The 25,026-nt window shown below is 49.0% G+C and overlaps 1 protein-coding gene and 2 pseudogenes across 1 annotated transcript in view; all 3 read left to right on the top strand.

Annotated features, from left to right (window-relative positions):
* nfxl1 (nuclear transcription factor, X-box binding-like 1) overlaps positions 1-25,026 on the top strand; it is a 235,755-nt gene that overhangs the window by 24,500 nt on the left and 186,229 nt on the right. The window contains 1 exon segment of the mRNA XM_072496719.1: positions 1,582-1,704. Coding sequence (XP_072352820.1) covers positions 1,582-1,704 — 123 coding nt within the window.
* On the top strand, positions 1,908-4,005 carry LOC140408218 (multifunctional protein CAD-like; annotated as a pseudogene).
* LOC140408217 (multifunctional protein CAD-like) lies at positions 4,190-15,032 on the top strand (annotated as a pseudogene).

Here is a 25,026-nt window from a genome sequence, read left to right as displayed (position 1 = left end):
TATTCGGTATTCTATCCTGTTGTATCTCCATTGCCACATGAATTAACTGAACTACCATGTGGACTACAGAGGAAAGATATCATTGTCAGGAAGGATACAGAGTCACAATTACAACTGTGCAATATTTTGGCTAGAATAGTCTCATTGCTATTGTTAGGGAAAAGTCTGAATATAAGATAATGACCAAATTGTAGTGGGATTAAATTTATGAGGCAAGAGCATTTCCAGGACGTTGCAAATAAATAAGGTATTGGATACAGGGTAGTAATTTGAGAGAATTTGTGCAATGTTGCCAGTCCAATTGAATGAATTCCCATCAGTATGAGGTGGTTCGGTTTAAGTGATCAGCCACTGAGATGGGGAAATTGAGAGATTACTGGACAGTGTGCTGAGAGGAAGGAGCGCTCAATTGATGGGGCAGGGCAAGCTGGGTCATAGTAGGCAGCTATTCAAATGGCCTTTCGTATAGATGCAAACTGTCAAGTTCTTTATGTTTTAGCTATGTACTGGAGATTGTCCCACCAGATTTAAAAAAACAAAATGTTTTTCCAATTAAGGGGCAAATTAGCATATCCAATCCACCTATCCTGCACATCTTTGGGTTGTGGGGGTGAGATCCACACAATCACGGGGAGAATGTGCAAACTCCACATGGGCAGTGACCCGGGGCCAGGATCAAACCCGGGCCCTTGGCACAATGAGGCAGCAGTGCTAACCACAGCGCTGCCCATCCCACAAGATCTAATGGCACATTGCCATGGCAGGTGCGCTTCAAGAATATTGGAGGTTATGAATGATGGATTTAAAGTTGCAGCGGCGGTTGTTATGCAAGGTGAAATACTGGAAGACTGAGAGATCAGGACAGCAAAGGTGAAGTTAAGCAGTTAAGGGGCAGAACATTGGAGACAATGATGGAAGGAAGATTTGAATTTGCAGGAATTTTGGTGTGTCTGACTAAATATGGAATTTCTTTTTTCAGTTGTCCAAATGGTAATGATTCCTTGGTTTGCACCATGCTGTAGTTCTGTATCATGTTGTGAATGGAGAAACTTAACTTCTTATCAAAGGCACAAAGAAAAGTTTCTTGTTGGATCGGATAATTGCCATATAAATCTTCAAACCAGTCGGTCTATTTTAGTTTGTTTGTGAAGTAAAACTAATCCCATTGTTAAGCACATGTCTACTTTTAGAATTTGAGCGTACTATTTTGATACTCTAAGTTACTACACAACGTTTGATGTCTTCGTTAGAAGATTCGATTTATAAAGCACTTAAAATATTCTATATTCAGTTTGATAGTGGGTTAGCATAAAGGATTATTCCAGGACTTTTATTCCTGTTGAGAGAAGCACGAGATTACCCAGGGATGCAATTCTGAAGTTAAAAGAAACTTAAGTGTACCACAAATCTATTGGTGTACAACAATTTGAAGATAATTGAAAAACATTCATTAAATTTAGACAGCAGGAAAGTTTGGGCAATGGGTTGCTTTGCTATAAAACTTGTTACTATGAAGCCAGTCTGAAAAATAGCGTTAAATCTTCAATCAGGGTTATTAAATGTGGTGTTTCTGATTTTCAGGAAGTGGAAAAACAATGTCGCTGTGGGAAACACTCCAAGATCTTGCCATGCCACAAGGAGTACCTATGTGAAACAAAATGCACTAAATTGCGCGATTGCCAAAGGCATCAGTGTAAGAGGAAGGTAAGAGTGAAGGCGAGTCTGAATTTGAAATCAGTACTAGTTATTTTCATAACAGTATTACACCAGAACAGTACAAATTTACCCTCTGCACTCTCCTTTTTTGTTAGACACGTTACCAGAACTGAAGTAATGAATTAGATAGCCAGGTAACTACACATCTAATGGGAAGCTACACTGGGAAAGCATGATTGGAGATGCACAACATGTATTTATACAGCGTCTTGAATGAAATAAAACACCAAGATGCTTCACAAAATAATCAAAAGTATTGTGTAAGACAATATTAAGGGAGATAACGAAAAACTTGGTCAAAGAGGTAGGTTTTAGAGTATCTTAAAGGAGGAAAAAGGGGTATTGTATGACCAATGGTAGAGCGATTAAAATTGTTGTAGGGCTGGGAGAAGTTACAGAGATGGGGTAGGGTGAGGTGGAGAAGAGTTTGAAAACCAGGATAACAATTTAAAAATGGAGACTTTGCTCAACTGGGAGCCAGCCAATGTGGGAGCATGGTGAACAAAATATTTGCAGCACTGTCATGGAAGAATTAAATTTTGGAAAATGGGAGGCTAAACAGGAGTACTTTGGAATTGTAAATTTTAAGTTAACAAAAGCATGAATGAGGTTTCCAACAGCAGATGATCTGAGGTAGGGTCAGAGGTGGACAATGTTCCAGAGGTATAAATAGGCAATCTTAGTGATGGTGGGAAGCTCAGCTCTGGGCGAGTCATAAGAGGTCTTAAGCCAGAAAAGGCCCTTTGGCCCATCGTCTCTGCGCAGGTCAAAAACAACCACATACCATTAAGACTAATGACTGGTTCAGGAATTGTAGGCGTAAAGGTGCCTCCGTTTTAATTTTCCCACTTAGCTGGGAGTGGAGATGACACTTACTGGAGAGGTGGCCTGCTTCGGAGAAAATTGCTATGAGGTATACCTCAAGGCCATGTTGAGCACTGACTTTAAAATACCTTACCAAAAAAAATACTGCTTTCAATTGGCAGCTCCAAGAACAAAAGTGAATTGCTGTCCACAGTACAATCCTTGGAGCAACTTGGATATAATCTTTATGGAAGTTTGCTTACAGCAGATTTTTACACTGAGCATGGGAGTAAGATTAAGGCAGTGGACTAGCCTTTCGAAGATTCTGACAATGGTTGTCCTTTGAAAGTGAAGCATAGATGTTTTGTGGACTATCTAGAAGAAAACTAATTTGATTTGGTTATACATCTCTCCAGGCAGAACTTGGAGGATGGTGCATTTCCTCTTTTTTTTTTTTTATCAAGGGTTATCGTACTGGATGGTTGGCTGTAGATTACTCTCTTCCATTAATTTAAAAAAATAAAAATAAAAAAATAAAAAATTTAAAGTACCCAATTAATTTTTTCCAATTAAGGGGCAATTTAGCGTGTTCAATCCACCTACCTTGCACATCTTTAGGTTGTGGGGTGAAACCCACGCAAACACGTGGAGAATGTGCAAACTCCACACGGACAGTGACCCAGAGCCGGGATCGAACCTGGGACCTCGGCGCCGTGAGACTGCAGTGCTACCACTGCGCTACCGTGTTGCCCTCGTTCCATTAATTATTGATATTAGGTGCACCAAACTGTTTGTTGAGGCTTTGCGGCTGGTAGGGGATGCTCCTCCAGTGAAGACCCATGTTGATTTGATAACTTCTCGCAAGTTGATTCGCTTACCAGGTTTGATTGATGTCCATGTGCATCTTCATGAGTCTGGTGGAAGTCATAAGGAGAATTTTGTTTCTGGTAGTGTAGTAGTTTTGGCAGGAGGTATTACTGTAGAATCATAGAATTTACAGTGCAGAATGAGGCCATTCGGCCCATCGAGTTTGCACCGGCTCTTGGAAAGAGCACCCCACCCTAGCCCACACCTCCACCCCATCCCCACAACCCAGTAACCCTACCCAACACTAAGGGCAATTTGGATACTGAGGGCAATTTAGCATGGCCAATCCATCTAACCTGCACATCTTTGGATTGTGGGATGAAGCCGGAGCTCCCGGAGGAAACCCACGCACACACGGGGAGAACGTGCCGACTCCGCACAGACAGTGACCCAAGCCGGGAATCGAACCTGGGACCCTGAGCTGGGAAGCAATTGTGCTAACCACTATGCTACCATGCTGCCCAGACCATGGTGTGTGTGCTGTGCCAAAAACAACCCCAAAAATCACAGACCATACCTCCTTTGCTTTTGTACTAAAGCTGGCTCTCGGTGGGACTTTTCATTTTCCTGAAAGCGACTTCAGACAATGCTGATGTTTTGCCACTGATGAGCAATTGAGCGTGGGAAAGCATGGCGGAGGTGCAGGACCCCGGTTTGGTGGCACAGTGGTCAACAGTACAGCTGGTGGAGTTCATTCAGGAGAGCTTCGCCAAGGAAAAGAAGGAAGGGCTAGACCCGATTTAAGGCAACAATTGATCGGGTGGAACAGGGGTTGGAAGCCCACGGACTGGAGATTCAGAAGATGGAGGAGAAGGTGTCCGAGCAAGAGGACCATTTTACCGCGTTGGAGGCGGAGGTGGGCTGATGAGGGACCACCTGAAAAGGCTGCAGGAGAAGGTGGAGGACCTGGAGAACAGGTTCTGGAGACAGAACTTGAGGATCGTAGGCCTCCTGGAGGGCAGCGAGGGATTGGACGCAAGGGCATATGTGGCAAGTATGCTGGAAAAGTTGATGGGAGATGGGGCGTTTACCCGACCCTTGGAAGTTGACCGAGCGCTTGCGAGGAAACCGCGAGTGAATGAACAGCCGAGGGCAACGGTGGTGCGAACGGTGGACAAGGAACAGATTTTGCAGTGGGCCAAGCAGAAACAGAGCTGCAAGTGGGAGAACTGTGAGCTGCACATCTACCAGGACCTGAGCACGGAGCTGGCCAAAAGACATAGGGTAAAATCAGACCTCAATAAAAGCGGCATTCAATAGGGTAAATTCGGACCTCTTCAAGAAGGGGATGAAGTTTGGGATATTATACCCAGTGCGTCTGTGGGTCACTTATGAGGACCAGAAACTTTACTTTCAGGACGAAGCGATGGACTTTATCAAAGACAAAAGGCTGGCAGGGGTCTGAGGGCATTGAACCTTGCGGGAGGGTATTGCGGTCTTGATTCTGTTAAAGTTATTTTAGTTTTGAATTGTATATGCAGTGCCCTTTGTAACAAGCTTTTGGGCCGTTGCTCAGATCTGCAAGGTAACTTTGTTTCAGTGGGTGGAGAGATTTTTTCTACTGTGTGTTTATTGGGGACTGTGATGTTCTGAATATGTATGTTTGAGCCGGGGGGGGGGGGGGGGGGGGGGCGGGAGCGGGAGAGAACAATAGGGGATAGGATATCTGGCGCCATGGGCGGGGGTTACCAGGCTAGCTGTGTGGGCTAGCTCACGGAAGCACAGTGGATGGCGAGCAGGTGGTAAGTTTGTTAAGGGGTGTTGGGATTGTGGTGTTGCTGATAGGCGGGGTGGGTGGAAGCGGCTCTGCTGACGGGGGAGGATCTGTCGCTGGGAGACAAATGGGAGGTCAAGGACAGTGGATGCCCGAGGGCGGGCCCACGGAGGCAAGAAACGTGAGCTGGAGGCTGGCCTAAGAAGGGTGATGGCTGATCGGCATGGAGGGACGGGGGCACAGGAAGCCTCCCGCATAGGCCGATCACCTGGAACGTTAGAGGGCTGAATGGGCTGATTAAGAGGGCTCCCGTGTTCGCGCATTTGAAGGGATTGAAGGCGGACATGGCAATGTTACAGGAGAAATACCTGAGGGTACTAGGTCAGACCAGGTTGAGGAAGGGGTGGGTCGGCCAAGTGTTTCATGGTTGGATTCTAAGACTGGGGGGGGAGGTCACGATCCTGATCAACAAGTGGGTGGCATTTGAGGCAGCGAGAATAGTGGCGGACGTGGGGGGCTGGTACATCCCCTTAAGGGGATACTGGTGGTGCTTGTGAATATATACACGCCAAACTGGGACGATGTGGAATTTATGAGGTGGGTGTTAGGGAAGATCCCGAGTTGCATAAGCTGATCATGGGGGGGACGAGGTCAGACCATGCCCCACATTGGGTGGACTTACGGGTGAGTAAGGAGAGAGGGCAGTGCCCGCGATGGAGGTTGGATGTGGGACTGTTAGCGGATGAGGGAGTGTGCGGGCCGGTGAGGGAGCCCATCCAGAACTATCTGGAAATAAATGACACTGGGGAAGTCTCGGCAACAACGGTCTGGGAAGCGCTGAAGGCAGTGGTTAGGGGGGAGCTAATCTCGATCCGGGCCCATAGAGTGAAGGTGGAGCGAGCAGAGATGGATAGGCTGGTTGGGGAAATACTCCAGGTGGACAGGAGATATTTGGAGGCTCCGGAGGAGGGGCTACTGAAGGAGCGGCAGAGGCTACATCTGGAGTTTGGGCTGTTATCTACAGGGATGGCGGTGGAGCATTTGAGGAAGACGAGGGGGGCGATATACGAATATGGCGAGAAGGCCATCAGGATGGGAAGAGAGAGATGGAGGTGGTGGTTGCGATGGATGCGGAAAAGGCCTTTGACCGGGTGTAGTGGAATTATTTGTGGGAGGTGGGTTAGGACAGTTGGGGTTTGGGCAGGGCTTCATTGATTGGGTTTGGTTGTTGTACCAGGCACCGATGGCGAGTGTACGAACGAATCGGCTGATGTTGGGCTATTTTAAGCTGCACCGAGGGACAAGGCAAGGGTGTCCCCTCTCCCCGCTGTTGTTTGCTCTGGCCATAGAGCCATTGGCGATGGTGTTAAGAGCATCTAGGGACTGGAAGGGATTGGTGCGGGGTGGAGGAGGAGGGGGGGCTGGGGGGAATGGAAGGATCACAGGGCCTCGCTTGACGCCGAAAACCTGCTCCTGTATATTTCTGACCCGTTAGAGGGGATGGGGTAGATTATGCGAATCTTTGGGGAATTTGGCTGGTTTTCGGGGTATAAATTGAATATGTGGAAAGTGAGATGTTTGCGATCCAGACGAGGGGGCAGGAGAGGAGACTGGGAGACCTGCCGTTTAGAGTGGTGTGAGGGAACTTCCGATATCTGGGAATCCAGGTGGCACGGGAATGGGAGACACTACACAAGTTAAATCTGACCTGTCTAATAGAGCAAACGAAGGAGGACTTTAGAAGGTGGGACATGCTCCCGCTGTCAATGGCGGGATGGGTACAGACCGTGATAATGACAGTCCTCCCCAGATTTCTGTTTGTTTTTCAGTGCCTCCCCATCTTTATCCCAAGGGCCTTTTTAAATCGGTTAAACAAAGTGATTTCGGGCTTTATGTGGGTGGGTAAAACCCAGTGAGTGAAGAAAATGTTGCTGGAGCGTAGTCGATGGGAGGGTGGGCTGGCACTGCCAAACTTTCGCAACTATTACTGGGCGGCAAATATAGCTATGATTAGGAAGTGGGGGGGTTCGGTGTGGGAGCGAGTGGAGGCGGCATCGTGCAAGGACACAAGTCTGGGGACATTGATAACGACACCTCTGCCGTTCTCGCCGGCCCGGTACTCCACAAGCCCGGTGGTAGTGGCGACCCTGAGAGTCTGGGGGCAGTGGAGGAAACATGTGAGAGTGGAGGGAGCATCGGTCTGGGCCCCGATTTGCAATAACCATCCGTTTGTACCAGGAAGACTGGATGGGAGGTTTCGGAGATGGCAGGGAGCAGGGACTGAGAGGATGGGGGATCTATTCATAGATGGGAGCTTCCCTTGTTTGAAGGATTTAGAGGGGAGGTTTGAACTGCCAGCAGGAAATGGATTCGGGTATCTGCAGGTGCAGGATTTTTTTACATAGGCAGGTTCCGACATTCCCGCTCCTGCCACCATGGGGGATACAGGACAGGGTAGTGTCCAGGACTGGGTAGTTTCCAGAACATGGGTGGGAGAGGGGAAGGTATCAGATATCTAAAAAAAACTTGGAGTCGGAGGAAACTCAGATAGAGGAATTAAAGGGCAAGTGGGAAGATGAGCTAGGGGGAGAGATAGAGGCAGGTCTGTGGGCAGATGCTTTGAGCAGAGTTAACATATCCACATGTGCCAGGCTCAGCCTGATACAATTTCAAGGTAGTTCACCGGGCACACATGCCGATGGCCCGGATGAGCAAGATTTTGGGGTAAAGGACAGGTGTGCGAGGTGTACGGGAGGGCCCAGCAAAACATGTCCATATGTTTTGGGCATGCCCGAAGCTTAGGGGATTCTGGCAGGGTTTTCAGATGTCATGTCCACGGTACTAAAAACACGGGTAGTGCCGAGTCGGGTGGCAATCTTTGGAGTGTCGGAAGATCCGTGAGTCGGGGGGCGAGAGAGGCTGACGTTTTGGCCTTTGCCTGCCTGGAGACGGATATTGCTAGTGTGGAGGGACTCGACGCCCCCAAAATCAGAGACCTGTGTTAGCAACATGGCTGGGTTTCTCAGTCTTGAGAAAATCAAGTTCGCCCGAAGAGGGTCAATGCTAGGGTTCGTCCGGAGGTGGCAGCCGTTTATCGACTACGGGAAAATGAACAGTCAGCAGAGGTAATAATCTAAAGAGTGGGGGGGTGGGGCTATTTTTTGTTAAGGGGAGGAGAGACTTGTTAGGGATGGAAATGATGCATGTACTACGTTTATATTTGGATTTGTTTTCTTTTCTGTTATTATTATAAAATTACAAATACCTTGATAAAATGTTTTTTTTTAAAAACTGATAAGAGTTCAAGGTTGTGCACAAGGTACATCTGACTCGAGCAAGAATGAGTGGGTTCTTGCAGGGAGTGGCAGATGAGTGTGAGAAGTGCGGGCTGCGAAAAGTAGGAGACATTCTGCGCGGGAGAGTTTGCGGCACTAACGAGAATAGTAGGGGAGGTGGTTGAGCCGGACTCATTGATGATATTCGGGATATCGGAGAAGCGGAGCTGATGGAGGGGAGGAGGGCCGATGTTGTGGCCTTAGCCTCTCTGATCGCCCGACGAAGGTTCCTGTTGGAGTGGCGGTCTGGCTGGGGGTCTTGTGTGACTTTCTTCGGCTGGAAAGGGTCAAGTACGAATTAAGAGGTTCAGCGGAGGGCTTTGAGGCGAGGTGGGGGATGTTCTTCGAGGGGGGGGGGTGAAAAGGGGAAAAATTTGTACAAACTGCATAGTCGTGTGTTTGCTCCCCGAATTGTTTGTTTTGTAACCTTTTATATACATTTGGAATAAAATACATTTATATAAAAAAAAAAAATGTGAAAGCATTCTGAGAATTTGGACATCATCAACTGTTTTGCCACCGATCACGCCCCACATTCTGTTTGAAAAAAAGAATTGTGATTCACCACCACCAGGTTACCCTGGCTTGGAGACCATGCTGCCACTACTGCTCACTTCTGTCAGGGAAGGCAGACTCACCAATGATGATCTAGTTAAACGACTGAAAATTCCCATAAAATATTCTCCTTGCCAGTTCAGGAAAACACCCACGTGGAGGTTGACTTAGAGCAAGAATGCGCTATCCCAAACCACATGCAGTTCAACAAGTCCAATTGGACACCATTTGAAGGAAAGGTGAAAGGAAAAGTTGGGCGAGTTGTGATGAGAGGTAAAGTGGCCTACATTGAAGGACAGTTATTTGTTCCTCCAGGTTACGGACAAGATGTGAGGGCCTGGCCTTGTATCCCATTGCTGCCACCATTAACTACAGTTAACCCCCCCCCCCCCCCCCCCCCCCCCCAGCATTCAAAACAGTCCGGACCAGAGCAGCCCGCCCTCGCAGATTGGCAAGTTGTGGTCCTGCTATGGATCCCAGATTCCATCTTCCTCCAAGAATCCATCACTCTTCGAACACTGGACTTCCAAATACTGAAGGAGAATACAAGGAAAAATGAGTCAAGAAACTCATCGAAGAAGATATACCATTAATCCGGACGGTTACATACACTCTCCACCCTCTCCACCAGTCGCGGGGCTTCTGTCACCGCAGAATCTTGCAGCATAAACTGTCCCTCACCATTGCTCACCTTTGATACCTTCTTTTGTGGACAACGCATTCTGTCAGTCAGACAGTTTTACTAAGAACCAGTTGCCCCATTTGTTCAATGTTGCTCATAATCTACGTTTAATAGTGCAGAAAGATTGGAGCTTGGACATTCTAAAGGGGAAAGTTAGGTCAGCACAAGAACTAATAATTCATTTCCTGCTGCCATGCAGAGACTTGGAGGTACGGTGGTTCATTTTTCAGAAGCGACTTCATCTGTACAGAAAGGGGAGTCTCTCTCAGACTCTGTACAAACAATGAGTTGCTGTGTGGGTGTATTGGTTGTTCGCCATCCTCAGCCAGGTGCAGCTAAACTTGCTGCTCAACATTGCCGAAAACCTATTATTAATGCGGAAGATAGTGTCGGTGAACACCCAACTCAAACTTTGCTTTACATTTTCACTATTCGGGAGGAGCTGAGAACTGTGAATGGTCGCAATGGTTGGAGACCTGAAACATGGGAGAACAGTACATTCACTGGCCTACCTTCTCACATTATTGATAGACATCAATTCAGACTAGACGCTGAGAAGCAGTGAACCGATGCTTTAATAAGCTAAATATGTCCCGACCTGTAGCTCCTCCCACACTGCAGGACTGCCCCAGGTCAACAGGCTTTATACCTCCGCAGCTGGGTGGAGCCACAGGCGGAGCCAACAGCAGCACCAATAATAACATTCCAACAGTACAACAGCAGCAACCAATAACAGAACAGCAATAACAAGTATATACAACAGTGGAGATAACAATACTAATAGAACAGTAGAACATATATACAACAGCCTTACGTAGCCATACGTGGCTCACCACATTCACCCCCCGTTTAAAAAAAAAAAAAAGTCCGGCGGGGGTGAAAGAGACTCAAGTTCCGTCTCACAGGAGGATGAATTGTTCGCTGCGAAAGGCGCAGCTTCAGCTGCGGTGTGGACACTGGCGGTGTGGACACTGGCTCCGGGAGCACATCGGCCGCACAACACAGTCCCGGATAGGGTGACGACGCAGAGGCAGGGCTAAAGGACCCTGTGGGAAATGTTGGTGAAGGTGTAGGTGGGGAAGTGGGTGGGGAGGTGGCTGGGAGGGGCGCGGTGATTATGGGCGCAGGGGTACCCGTGGGAGCCAGGTCCCGGAGGGAGACTGTGTCCTGTCGTCCATCGCTGTGTGCAACATACGCATACTGAGGGTTCGTGTGGAGAAGCTGAACCTGCTCGACCAGGGGATTGGCCTCGCGTGTTTCCATAAGAGGACCTGCCCAGGTTTCGTTAACCAGGCTGGGAGCGAGACCCCGGAGATCGTCGGCCTGGGAAAGACAAATAGACGGTTGTGAGGGGTCTCGTTTGTGGCAGTACACCGAAGCGACCGGATGGAGTGGAGCGTGTCGGGGAGGACCTCCTGCCAGCGGGAGACTGGGAGACTTCTAGAACGTAGGGCCAGCAGGACGGCCTTCCAGACCGTAGCATTCTCTCTCTCTCTCCACCTGTCCGTTCCCCCGGGGGTTGTAGCTGGTAGTCCTGCTCGAGGCGACACCCTTACTGAGCAGGTACTGACGCAGCTCCTCAATCATAAAAGAGGAGCCCCAATCGCTGTGTATATAGGCGGGGAAACTAAACTGGGAGAAAATGCTGCGCAGGGCCTTGATGACAGTGGCAGAGGACATATCAGGACACGGGATTGCAAACGGGAAGCAGGAGTACGCATCAACAACGTTGAGAAAGTACACATTACGGTCAGTGGAAGGGAGTGGTCCTTTGAAGTTCAAAGGGGCTGGAGGCCTTCACCAGGTGAGCCTTGTCCGGCCGATAGAAGTGCGGCTTGCACTCTGCACAGATTTGGCAATCCCTGGTCACAGCCCTGACATCGTCAGTGGAGTAGGGCAGGTTGCGGGCCTTCACGAAGTGAAGAAGCCGGGTGACCCCCGGGTGACAGAGGTCGTTGTGGGTGCCCCGTAACCAGTCTGTTTGCGCGCTGGCGCATATACCGCGGGACAGGGCATCTGGGGGCTCGTTGAGCTTCCCAGGGCGATACAAGATGTCGTAGTTATAGGTGGAGAGTTCGATTCTCCACCGCAAAATCTTGTCATTCTTAATCTTGCGCCGCTGCGTGTTATTAAACATGAAGGCAACTGACCGTTGGTCTGTGAGGAGAGTGAAGCTCCTGCCGGCCAGGTAATGCCTCCAGTGCCGCACAGCTTCCACAATGGCTTGTGCCATTCTCGACGGAGGAGTGTCGAATCTCGGAGGCATGGTGGGTACGGGAAAAAAAGGCGACAGGCCTTCCTGTCTGGTTGAGGGTAGCGGCCAGAGCAAAGTCAGACGCATCGCTCTCCACCTGGAATGGAAGGGATTCATCCACAGAGTGCATCGTGGCCTTGGCAATGTCGGCTCTAATGCGGTTGAAAGCCAAGCGAGCCTCAGCCGTCAGGGGAAAAATGGTGGACTTAATGAGTTGGCGGGCCTTGTCCGCGTACTCCCCCAGTGGGGGGACCCACTGGGCCTAATATGAGAAAAAACCCAGGAATCGTTTCAGGCCTTGGGGCAGTGGGGAAGGGGGAGCTGGAGAAGGGGGCGCATGCGGTCGGGGTCGGGGCCCTAGGATACCGTTTTCCACGACATAGCCGAGGATGGCTAGCCGGGTTGTGCGGAAAACGCATTTCTCCTTATTGTAGGTTAAATTAAGGAGTTGGGCGGTGCGGAGAAATTTGTCTAGGTTCGTGTCATGGTCCTGCAGGTCACGACCACAGATGGTGACATTATCCAAGTACGGGAACGTGGCCCGCAGCCCGTACTGGTCCACCATTCGGTCCATTGTTCGTTGGAAGACCGAAACCCCATTGGTGACGCCGAAGGGGACCCTGAGGAAATGGAAGAGGCGGCCATCTGCCTCGAAGGCAGTGTACTGGCGGTTTTCCGGCTGGATAGGGAACTGGTGGTACCCGGACTTCAAGTCTACCGTAGAGAAGACTCGATACTGCGCAATCTGATTGACCACTTCAGATATGCGTGGGAGGGGATACGCATCGAGCTGCGTGTACCAGTTGATCGTCTGACTGTAGTCGACTACCATCCGGTTCTTTTCCCCAGTCCAGACGACCACCACTTGTGCTCTCCAGGGGCTGTTGCTGGCCTCGATGATCCCTTCCTCCAGGAGCCACTGGACCTTTGACCTGATGAAGGCCCTGTCCCAAGCACTGTACCGTCTGCTCCAGGTGGTGACGGGCTTACAGTCTGGGGTGAGGTTCGCGAAGAGCGAGGGAGGGGCGACTTTCAGGGTTGGGAGGCTACAGATCGTGAGAGGGGGCAGGGGTCCCCCGAATTTTAGTGTTAGGCTTCTGAGATTGCACTGGATATCTAACCCGAGCAGGAGGGGAGCGCAGAGATGAGGGAGGACGTAGAGCTTAAAGTTAGTGTACTCTACGCCTTATATTGACAGGTTTGCGACGCAATACCCCCGGATCTGTACGGAGTGCGAACTGGACGCGAGGGATATAGTCTGCGAGACGGGCAGGACCCGGAGGGAGCAGCGCCTTGCCATATCCGGGTGGACAAAACTATCTGTGCTCCCGGAGTCGAAGAGACAGGACGCCTCCTGCCCGTTGAGTTTGACAGCCATCATCGAATTTCGCAGATGGTAAGGCCGGGACTGGTCGAGCTGGACCGAGCTGAGGTAATGCGAAGGACTATCTGTGGCAGCAGCGTGATCACAAAATGGCAGCGTCGACGATGTCGACCAAGATGGCGGAGCCCACTGGTCGCACCTGACGGGCCGCTTCAGCGGCGACGACTAAGATGGCGTCCTCCACGGGTCGCACGCGGCGGAAGGGGGCTGTCCCGGCAGGCACGATGCCACGTTGTGAGGTCTGCGAGCCTCAGGCCGTCCGGCTTTTGATTTTGGGGCTTTAGAGCGGCTCAAACATACCTCCGGAAAATTACATTTCTTGCCGCACTCATTACACACAGCGCTGCGTGCTGGGCAGCGCTGCCGGGGATGCTGGCCCTGCCCACAGAAATTCCAGCAAGGTCCTCTGGAGCTGGCCGGCAGCCGTGCGGCATAGGAGTGAGATACGCCTGGGTCGGGTGATGGCTTCGCCTCTGACGTCCCCGAGGATGCCACGTGATCGGACGGGAAGGCCTCGAGGCTCTGGACAGCTTCACTGTCGCCTCAAGGCCGAGAGCCCCTTTCTCGAGGAGGTACTGCCGGACATAGCTGGACCGTACTCCAGCCACATAAGTGTCCCGAATCATTAGCTCCGAATGCTCCGATGCGGAGACCGCCCGGCAGTTAAAACTGCGACGAGTACCCTCAACTCACGAAGATACTCCGCGAGCGACTCACCCTGGCGCTGATGCCGCGTGGTCAGCTGGTGTCGGGCAAAGACCTCGTTGACCGGCCTCACAAACTGTTCCTTGAGTACATCTACACCCTCCGTATACGAGCCGGCATTTCGGATTAACTGGAAGATCCGGTGGCTCACCCGGGCGTTGAGGAGACGTTGCTTGAGTGCCGGGGAAACTGCAGCAGTCGAGGATTCGAGGTAGGCCTCTAAGCAGCTGAGCCAATGCTCAAAGATAGCCGGCGCTTCAGCGGCCTGCGGGTCCAGTCGGGACGTTCAGGTTTGAGGGCAGCATCCATTATCAAAATTTTAGCTTATTAAATTGATAGACATCAATTCAGACGAGACGCTGAGAAGCAGTGAACCAATGCTTTAATAAGCTAAATATGTGCTGACCTGTAGCTCCTCCCGCACATCAGTGCTGACCCAGGCCAACAGGTTTTGTACCTCCACAGCTGGATGGAGTCACAGACGGAGCCAACGGCAGCAGCAATAATAACATTCCAACAGTACAACAGCAACAACCAATAACAGAACAGCAATAACAATAAGTATATACAACAGTGGAGATAACAATACTAATAGAACAGTAGAACATGTATACAACCGCCATACGTGGCTCACCACAATTATACCGTGTTAATCCTCAATATGTTACTCCCAGAGATCTTCGGATTCCCAAAAATATCATACATTTTCTTACATCTAGAGGAATCCAGCAGGAAGAATTTGATAGTCTGGAAGAGGCTTTGCCAGATACTGATGTGTTATACATGACTAGGAATCAGAAGGGAAGATTTGCCTCAGTGGAAGAATACAAAGCGTGTTTGTTTTCACTCCTCACATTATGACCAAAGGGAAGAAGAAGATGGTGGTTATGCATTCATTGCCACGGGTTATTGAGTTAGTGTGGAGGTGGATTCTGATCCACGGGCAGCTTACTTCCGCCAGGCTGAAAATGTGGGTGAGGATGGCTCTGCTAGCAACGGTTCTGGGCAAGTTTTGAAAAAAACAGACCAGTTAAGAGAGCAAGGAAAGGAACAGCGTTTAACAAAAAATACTTCATAAAATTTGTGGTAGCTTTTTTGTGTGATCATGGCTTTAAAAGATGGCAATATTTGAGCTATGTAGACTATAATTTTAAAATTTCAAGGTTTACAAGATGAATTTAATCCCATGAATTTGATGCCTTAAGTTAGATGAGCTACTATTTCTAGCTTAGCTTCTGACCTCTTGAATTAACACTCCTTCACTGCGAACAGAAGGCTTTATATATGGATATTATTGCTGCTTTATTACTTCATGAACATGTTTTGCTAAGCCATGCCCTCATCCTTTCCACAAATACCCAGGTTTGTGACTTTTGAGGTACAAATGCCTCGGCATCTAATAGGTTTCTCAGGCCTTTGCAATTCTTCCAACATTAAGCAAACATTTTTTATGTATCCAACACAATTCTTAAAAATGTTGCCACAATTTGCAGTAACCGAAACTGTTCTGTACATTGGTAAAGATTAGCACAATTATATCTTAAATTGATTTATGATTGCCAGTAATACCAGACTGGATATTTGTGCTCATCAGATTTTTCAGTTATTTGAATGGAGACATGTACCTCTATTTGATTTGCACCTGTTAAAATAGAGAAAGTAAGAATTTTATACGTAGACAAGTGCTCCTAAAATAACTTCAAACTGTGATGTTTTAAAATCATTGCTGACCAACACACCAATCTTCCTTTTAAAGACTTTCCCTTTCAATATTGTGTTTTTCAAAATGAAAATCACATGAATATTCTATATGATATATTCAGTTTTAGCAACTACTCGTGTGACCGCCCATTTAAAAAATACTTGTTCACAGTATAGTTGCAGAAATCCTAGCAGCTTTGCCCTGGGACTGTTCAACTTCGGATGGCAGATTTGATTTTGACCATTTTAAACTGTAGACTAGGTGTCCCCAAGAAACATCCTGGAGTGTTTGCTGTCCTATTGTACCAGAAGAGTTACCATCTTTTGCAGTCTGTTCATTACCTGGGGAACCTCTATGGCTGATTGCTGTCATTCGGGAGAATAAAAATGTTTGACTGTGTTAAATTGAAAATGAAGTTGCTGACTGATGCCCAGAAATATCCTTAAATACTACTGCCAATTGCTGCTGTTGAATCAAAAGTAAGATTTGCCAACACCAGGCAAATCAAGCTACTGTGAAGTTACAGTTATACTTATTTCTGCAAGATTCCTGGTAAAGAAACAATGATGCATTTGAAGCTATTCTATCTGAACATGATCCTCTGGATATATTAAACCTTACAAAATGCTATCCTCCTGATACATTTATATATCAAAGTGCTATTGATTACTGAAAATGGCTGAAAATGTTAGCTTGATTCCAGTATCTAAGAACCTCTACATTTTTCTGTTATGATTAAGCACAGCCAATTACATTGGTTTTGTAATCTGTTGAATCTAGTTTATTGTGAATATTATGGATTTTGTTAAAAGTTTTCTGTGGTCATTAACAGCTTACTCACATTTTAAAAAAAAATAAATAAAATCTTAATATGGTGAACTTGAAACATTAAAAAAACAACCACCTAAACATTCGAATCCCATTTTCCAGCACATGGCCCATATCGTAAGTGCATATCTAAATACTTCTTAAATGTTATGAGGGGCTCTGCTTCCACCACCCTTTCAGGCAGTGAGTTCCAGACTCTCACCACCCTCTGGGTGAAAAAGAGTTCCCCCTCACATCCCCACTAAACCTCATGCCCATTACCTTTAATCTATGCCCCCTGGTGATTGATCCCGCCACCAAGGGAAACACTTCTTCCTATCGACTCTATGCCCCTAATTTTGTACAGCTCAGTCCTGTCCCTGTTGGTTTCCTTTGCTCCAAGGAAAACAACACAGGTCTATCCAGTCTATCTTCATAGCTAAAACCCTCCTGCCCAGACAACTTCCTGGTAAATCTCCTCTGCACTCTTCCCGATGCTATCACATCCCTCCTATAATGTGGATTCCAGAACTGCACACAATACTCTAGCTGTTACCCAACTAATGTTTCATACGTTTCCAACATAACCTCCCTGCTCTTAAACTCTGCCTCAGCTAATAAAGGCAAGTATACCATATGCCTTCTTTTTAAAAAAAATAATAAACTTAGAATACCCAATTCATTTTTTCCAATTAAGGGGCAATTTAGAGTGGCCAATCCACCTACCCTGCACATCTTTGGATTATGGGGGTGAAACCCACGCTAACATGGGGAGAATGTGCAAACTCCACACGGATAGTGACCCAGAGCCGGGATCGAACCTAGGACCTCCGGCAGCTGTGCTAACCAATGCACCACCGTGCTGCCCACCTTATGCCTTCTTAACCATTTATCTACCTGCCCTTCAACCATAAGGGACCAGTATACATGCACACCAAGTTCCCTCTGATTCTCGGTGCTTCCCAAGGTCCTGCCTTATTTGACCTGCCCAAGTGCATCACCTCAGACTTGTACAGATTGAATCCCATTTGCCACTGATCAGCCCGTCTATATCCTCCTGTACCCAAGGCAATCCTCCTCACTATTTACCACCCCACCAATTTCCATATCCATGAACTTACTGATCAACCCTCTTACATTCATGTCCAAATCATTTATATGAACCACAAACAGCAAGGGCCCCAATACTGATCCCTGTGGGACCCCACTGGACACAACACCCCTCGACCAGCAACCTCTGCTTCCTGCCATTCAGCTAATACTGGATCCAATTTGCCAAATATCCTTGGATCCCCTGGGCTCTTAACCTTTGTTATTAGTCTCCCATGTGGGACCTTTTGCAAAGCATTGCTGAAGTCCAAGTAGACAACGTCAAATGCATTGTCCTCATCTACACACCTGGTCACCTCTGGAAAAATTGAATTAAGTTGGTCAGATATGTCCTCCCTTTAACAAAACCATGCTGACCGTTCTTGATTAAACCCTGCCTATCAAAAATCCAGATTAATTTAGTGTCTCAGAATTGTTTCCAATAGTTCCCCCGACACTGAGGTTAGACTGACTACCTGTAGTTTCATGGTTGATCCCTTTCTCATACATAGTATGTGAACAGTCTGGTTCAGCCTCAGACAATTGCTTGGGAGGTGTTTGTTCTCGTGTCTGGAGAATTTCTTTTTGCTGGGTCAAGAGAACAATGGCTTCCACCTCCCCAATGTTTAATTAGGAGTAAATTTCTGCTTATTCATTACTGGATGTCTGACCAAAACAGTATAACTAATTAGAGGCATTCAAGCGAAACTAAACTAACGTGTGTTTGGATGATGTTGCAGAGGACAGCATGTAATTGAGAAACTTGAATGTTCCAAGCATAGGTCCTGGGCCACATAAGAGGTAACTGTGAATGTGAGGAGGATGCAAGGAGGCTTCAAGGGGATTTGAACAGGCTAACCAGTGAATGGACAAGAACATGGCAGCTGGAATATAATGTGAATCAGTGTGAAGTTATCCACTTTGGTATAACACACTGAAAGGCAGAGAATTTCTTAACGGGGGAGCGGTTGGAAAGTTTTCATGTCCAAAGGGACCTGGGTTCTTTGATCATGAGTCACTAAAAGCTAGTACGCAGGTGTAACAGGCAAATTATATGTTATTTTGAATTGCATAGAGTCATGGTGACACTGCACCCCACAGTATTGTGTTCAGTTAAAAAAAATATATATATATTTTATTAAAGTTTTTCGATCAAACAAAAATTTCCCATTTTACAACTTTGTAATAATATATACATTGATCGTTTTTTAAATAAATAATATGCTGACTATCGGCAACTGCCAACTACAAAATAAGAAACAACAGAAATAATAACTAAGATAGTAACTTTGTGAAATCAAATATAAATAACTAATATATAAACGCACACATAAAACCCCTGAGGACCCAAATGAGCCCCCCCCCCCCCCCGGGCTACTGCTGCCAGTCCTATTTTCCCTTATCGCTCTGCAAGATAGCGAGGAACGGTTTCCACCGCCCGGTGAACCCCTGAGCCGAACCTCTTAATGCATATTTTATCCGCTACAGTTTTATGAACCCTGCCATGTCGTTGATCCAAGCCTCCACACCCGGGGGCTTAGCTTCTTTCCACATAAGTAGAATCCTTCGCCGGGCTACTAGGGACGCAAAGGCCAACACGTCGGCCTCTCTCGCCTCCTGCACTCCCGGCTCATCTGCAACCCCAAATATAACCAACCCCCAGCTTGGTTTGACCCGGACCCCCACCACCTTCGAGATCATTTTTGCCGCACCCACCCAGAACCCATGCAATACCGGACATGACCAAAACATGTGGGTATGATTCGCCGGGATTCCCGCGCATCTCCCGCACCTATTCTCCACTCCAAAAAACCTACGCAGCCTAGCTCCCGTCATATGCACCCTGTGTAGAACCTTGAATTGTATCAGGCTGAGCCTGGCACACGAGGACGAAGAGTTTACCCTACTTAGGGCATCTGCCCACAGCCCCTCCTCAATCTCTTCCCCCAGCTCCTCCTCCCATTTTCCCTTCAGCTCCTCTACCATCGTCTCCCCCTCGTCTCTCATTTCCCTATATATATCTGACACCCTACCATCACCCACCCATGCCCCCGATATCACTCTGTCCTGGATCTCCTGCGCCGGGAGCTGCGGAAATTCCCTCACCTTTTGCCTCACAAATGCCCTCACTTGCATATAGCGAAATGCATTCCCAGGTGGCAACCCATATTTTTCTGTCCGTGCTCCCAGACACGCGAACGTCCCGTCTAAGAACAAGTCCTGCAATTTCGCAATTCTTGCTCGCTGCCAAGATTTAAATCCCCCATCCTTCCCGGGACGAACCTATGGTTGTTCCTTATCGGGGACCACACTGAGGCACCCGTTACTCCCTTATGTCGGCTCCACTGCCCCCAAATTTTCAGAGTTGCCACCACCACTGGGTTTGTGGTGTATTTTTTCGGGGAGAACGGCAACGGCGCCGTCGCCAGTGCTTTTAAGCTAGTTCCCCTACAGGACGCCATCTCCAGTCTTTTCCACGCCGCTCCTTCCCCTTCCCTCATCCACTTACATATCATTGACACGTTGGCGGCCCAATAATAATCACTTAGACTCGCAGTGCCAGTCCCCCTCTGTCCCTACTGTGCTGCAGGAACCCCCTCTTTACTCTTGGGCTCTTTCCAGCCCACACAAAGCTCATAATACTCTTGTCCACCTTCTTAAAAAAGGCCTTTGTAATCAATACAGGGAGGCACTGGAACACAAAAAGAAACCTCGGAAGGACCACCATTTTAACCGCCTGCACCCTGCCCGCCAATGTCAGGGGCGCCATGTCCCACCTCCTAAAGTCCTCTTCCATCTGCTCTACCAGTCGTGCCAAGTTAAGCTCATGCAAGGTTCCCCAATTCCTGGCCACCTGGATCCCTAAATACCGGAAATCTCTTCTTACCCTCCTCAACGGTAAATCGTCTATTCCCCTGCCCTGTTCCCTGGGGTGCATCACAAACAGTTCACTCTTCCCCATATTCAATTGAGATCCTGAAAATTCTCCAAACTCCCTGAGTGTCTGCATTATCTCCGGCATCCCCTCCACTGGGTCCGCGACATACAACAACAAATCATCCGCGTATAATGACACCCGATGCTCTTCTCCTCCTCTAAGTATCCCCCTCCACTTCCTAGAGCCCCTCAGCGCTATGGCCAATGGCTCAATTGCCAACGCAAACAGTAACGGGGACAGGGGACATCCCTGTCTTGTACCCCTATATAGTCGGAAGTGGTCAGATCGTTGCCTATTTGTAATCACACTTGCCACCGGGGCCCTGTACAGGAGCTGAACCCATCTAATGAACCCCTCTCCAAATCCAAATCTCCTCAGTACTTCCCACAGGTAGTCCCACTCTACTCTATCAAATGCTTTCTCTGCATCCATCGCCACCACTATCTTTGCCTCCCTCTCCGGTGGGGGCATCATCATCACCCCCAACAACCTTCGTATGTTAGCATTCAATTGCCTCCCTTTAACAAACCCCGTTTGATCATCATGCACCACCCCAGGGACACAGTCCTCTATCCTCGTTGCCATCACCTTGGCCAAAAGCTTGGCATCTACGTTCAAGAGGGAAATAGGCCTGTATGACCCGCACTGCAGCGGGTCTTTGTCTCTTTTCAGGATCAGCGATATCGTCGCCTCCGACATCGTGGGGGGTTGTGTCCCCCTTTCCCTAGCCTCATTAAAGGTTCTCGTCAGAAGTGGGGCCAGCAGGTCCACGTATTTCTTATAGAACTCCACCGGGAACCCATCCGGTCCCGGGGCCTTCCCTGCCTGCATGTTCCCAATTCCTTTTTACCACCTCCTCCACCTCAATCTGCGCTCCCAGTCCAGTCATCTCCTGTTCCTCAACCTTCGGGAACTCCAGCTGGTCGAGAAAACGCATCATTCCCTCTTTCCCTTCCAGGGGTTGAGCCTTATATAGCCTCTCGTAAAACACCTTAAACACCCCGTTCACTCTCTCTGCTCCCCGTTCCATCTTTCCCTCCTAGTCTCTAACCCCTCCGATCTCTCTCGCCGCCCCCCTCTTCCTAAGTTGTTGGGCCAGCAGCCGGCTCGCCTTCTCTCCATATTCATACTGCACTCCCTGTGCGTTCCTCCATTGTGCCTCCGCCTTACCCGTTGTCAACAAGTCAAAGTCCGTGTGCAACCTCTGTCTTTCCCTGTATAACCCTTCATCTGGAACCTCCGCATATTGCCTATCCACCCTCAAAATCTCTCGCAACAATCTCTCCCTTTCTTTACCCTCTTGTTTCCCCTTATGTGCCCTTATGGAGATCAGCTCCCCTCTAACCACCGCCTTCAGCGCCTCCCAGACCACTCCCACCTGGACCTCTCCGTCATCATTGATCTCTAGGTACCTTTCAATACATCCCCTCACCTTTACACATACCCCCTCGTCCGCCAGCAGTCCCAAATCTAATCTCCAGAGTGGGCGCTGCTCCTTTTCCGCTCCTACTTCCAGATCTACCCAATGTGGGGCATGATCTGGCTATAGCCGAATACTCCGTTTCTGCCACCTTCGGGATCAGCACCCTTCCCAGGACAAAGAAGTCTACTGGGAGTACACTTTGTGGACATGGGAGAAGAAGGAAAACTCTTTACTCCTTGGTCTGGTAAATCTCCAGGGATCCACTCCTCCCATCTGCTCCATAAAGCCCTTAAGCACCTTGGCCACTGCCGGCCTCATCCCGGTCCTAGATCTGGACCAGTCCAGCCCTGGGTCCAGCACCGTGTTGAAGTTTCCCCCCCCCCCCCCCCCCCCCATATTACCAACTTTCCCGTCTCCAGGTCCGGGATGCGCCCCAGCATACGCTTCATAAAGTTTGCATCATCCCAGTTCGGGGCATCATATACGTTCACCAGCACCACCGCCTCACCTTGCAATCTGCCACACACCATCACGTATCTACCCCCACTGTCCACCACTGTGGTCTTCGCCTCAAACAATACCCGTTTCCCCACCAGTATTGCCACCCCTCTATTTTTCGCATCCAAGCCCGAGTGGAATACCTGTCCCACCCATCCTTTTCTTAATTTGACCTGATCCGCCAGTTTCAGGTGCGTCTCCTGAAGCATGACCACGTCTGCCTTTAGTTTCTTTAGGTGCGCAAATACCCTCGCCCTCTTAATCGGCCAATTCAACCCTCTCACGTTCCACGTGATTAACCAGGTTGGGGGGCTCTTTAACCCCCCCCCCCCGTCGACGCCATCCCCTTTTTTAGACCAGCTCCTCACCCGGTTCCCACGCACCTGCTTATCCCCCAGACGGTGCCCTCCTGTCCCGACCATCCCATCCCGTAACAGCTCCCCCTTCCCCTTAGCAGCAGCAGCCCAGTTAACCCCCCCCGCTAGATCCCTCTCTAGCTTAGTTGCTCCCCCCATATTGTTTCCGGAAGTCAGCAAACTCTGGCTGACCTCAGCTTCCCCCGTTTATCCTTAGCCTCCCATTATGTGAGGCCCCCTCCTTCCTGCGCCCCCTTTCCCGCCACAATTTCCATCGCGCGGGAACAAAGCCCGCGCTTCCCTCTCGGCCCCGTCCCTGATGGCGCAGCTCCCTCTCTCCTTCCCCCTCCCCTTCCCCACCGGCGCCCACATTTCTTCGTGTGTCCCCCCCTTCGAAGGGAAAGAAAATTTGCCCCCATCTGATTCACAGTCCCTTGCCACCACCTCGCTACTTCATTTCAAACACTCATTCTCAAATCTAGTCCAACTTCTCCTCTTCAATAAATGTCCACGCCTCCTCTGCCGTCTCGAAGTAGTGGTGTTTACCATGGTGTGTAACCCACAGTCTTGCCGGCTGCAACATTCCGAATTTCACTTTCCTCTTGTGGAGCACCGCCTTGGCCCGATTGAAACTCGCCCTCCTTCTCGCCACCTCCGCACTCCAATCCTGATACACGCGGATCACCGCGTTCTCCCACCTGCTGCTCCGTGTCTTTTTCGCCCATTTCAGGACCATCTCCCTGTACTTGTAGCGGTGGAACCTCACCACTATTGCTCGAGGTATTTCTCCTGACTTTGGTCTTCTCACGAGGATTCGGTACGCTCCCTCCACTTGCAGGGGGCCCGTCGGGCCTCAGCTCCCATTAAGGTATGGATCATCGTGCTCACAGACGCCCCAACGCCGGCTCCCTCTGCCCCTTCGGGAAGACCCAAGATTCTTAAGTTCTTCCTCCTCGAGCTATTTTCCAGGGCTTCCAGTCTCTCCATACACCTCTTATGCAGTGCCTCGTGCGTCTCCGTCTTCACCACCAAGCCCTGTATCTCGTCCTCGTTTTCGGCAGCTTTTGCCTTCACTCCACGGAGCTCCATCTCTTGGGTCTTCTGCGCCTCCTTTAACCCCTCAATCGCCTGCAGCATCGGCACCAGCACCTCCTTCTTGAGCTCCTCCACACATCGCCGGAGGAACTCCTGCTGTTCCAGGCCCCAAACCAACTGGCCACCCTCCGCCGCCATCTTGCTTCTCACTTCCCTTCTTTGCCGCTGCTCCAGAGGATCCTCCACAATCTGGTCACTATTATCTCTTCTATCCATTCACATCCGGGGGGACTCCCTTCTATGTTGCCTCACAGTGGGTTTAGCCTTCGAAAATTGCCCTTGGGGCTCCCGATAAGAGCCCAAAAGTCCGTTATATCGGGAGGTGCCGAAACGTGCGACTTAGCTGGTCATCGCCGCACCCGGTAGTCTATTGTGTTCAGTTTTGATCTCCTTGTCCAAGAAGGATATACTTGCCATAGAGTGAGTACAACGGAAAACTATTTCCTGTGGTGGCAGGATTTTCTTATGAGGATAGATTGAGGAAACTGAGCCATAATCTCTAGAATAATCACTTGTTGTCACAAGTAGGCTTCAATGAAGTTACTGTGAAAAGCCCCTAGTCGCCACATTCTGGCGCCTGTTCGGGGAGGCCGGTACGGGAATTGAACCCGCGCTGCTGGCCTTGTTCTGCATTACAAGCCAGCTGTTTAGCCCACTGTGCTAAACAAAGAATAAGATGTGATCTCATTGAAACTTATAAAATTCTTGAAGGGTGTTACAGGGTAGATGTAAATCTGATGTTTCCCTTGGCTGGCTAGTTTAAAACCAGGAGACACAGTCTCAGAATAAGGGACAGGCCATTTAAGCCCGAGATGAGGAACCTTTTCACTGAGGGTGGTGAATCTTTGGAATCCTCTATCCCAGAGAGCTTCAGCACAAATAGATGGGTTTCTGGATACTTATGACATCAAGGGATATAGGAATAGTAGGAAAAATGGAGTCGGATGATTAAAGCCATGATCTGCTTGAATGGCAGAGGAGGCACGTGAGCCAAATGGCTTAATCCTCCTATTTCCTGTGTTTCTAACTCTGGGAATGGGAAGAAAAGCCATTGCAGGTGATTCTCTGGCTGTGACTGGAAAGTAGAACCAGGCAAGTGCAG

Source organism: Scyliorhinus torazame, chromosome 3 (genome assembly GCF_047496885.1).
Source record: "Scyliorhinus torazame isolate Kashiwa2021f chromosome 3, sScyTor2.1, whole genome shotgun sequence".
Taxonomy (NCBI): Eukaryota; Metazoa; Chordata; class Chondrichthyes; order Carcharhiniformes; family Scyliorhinidae; genus Scyliorhinus; species Scyliorhinus torazame.
Note: the sequence above shows the minus strand (reverse complement) of the source record. Positions and strands in the feature narration are given on the sequence as shown.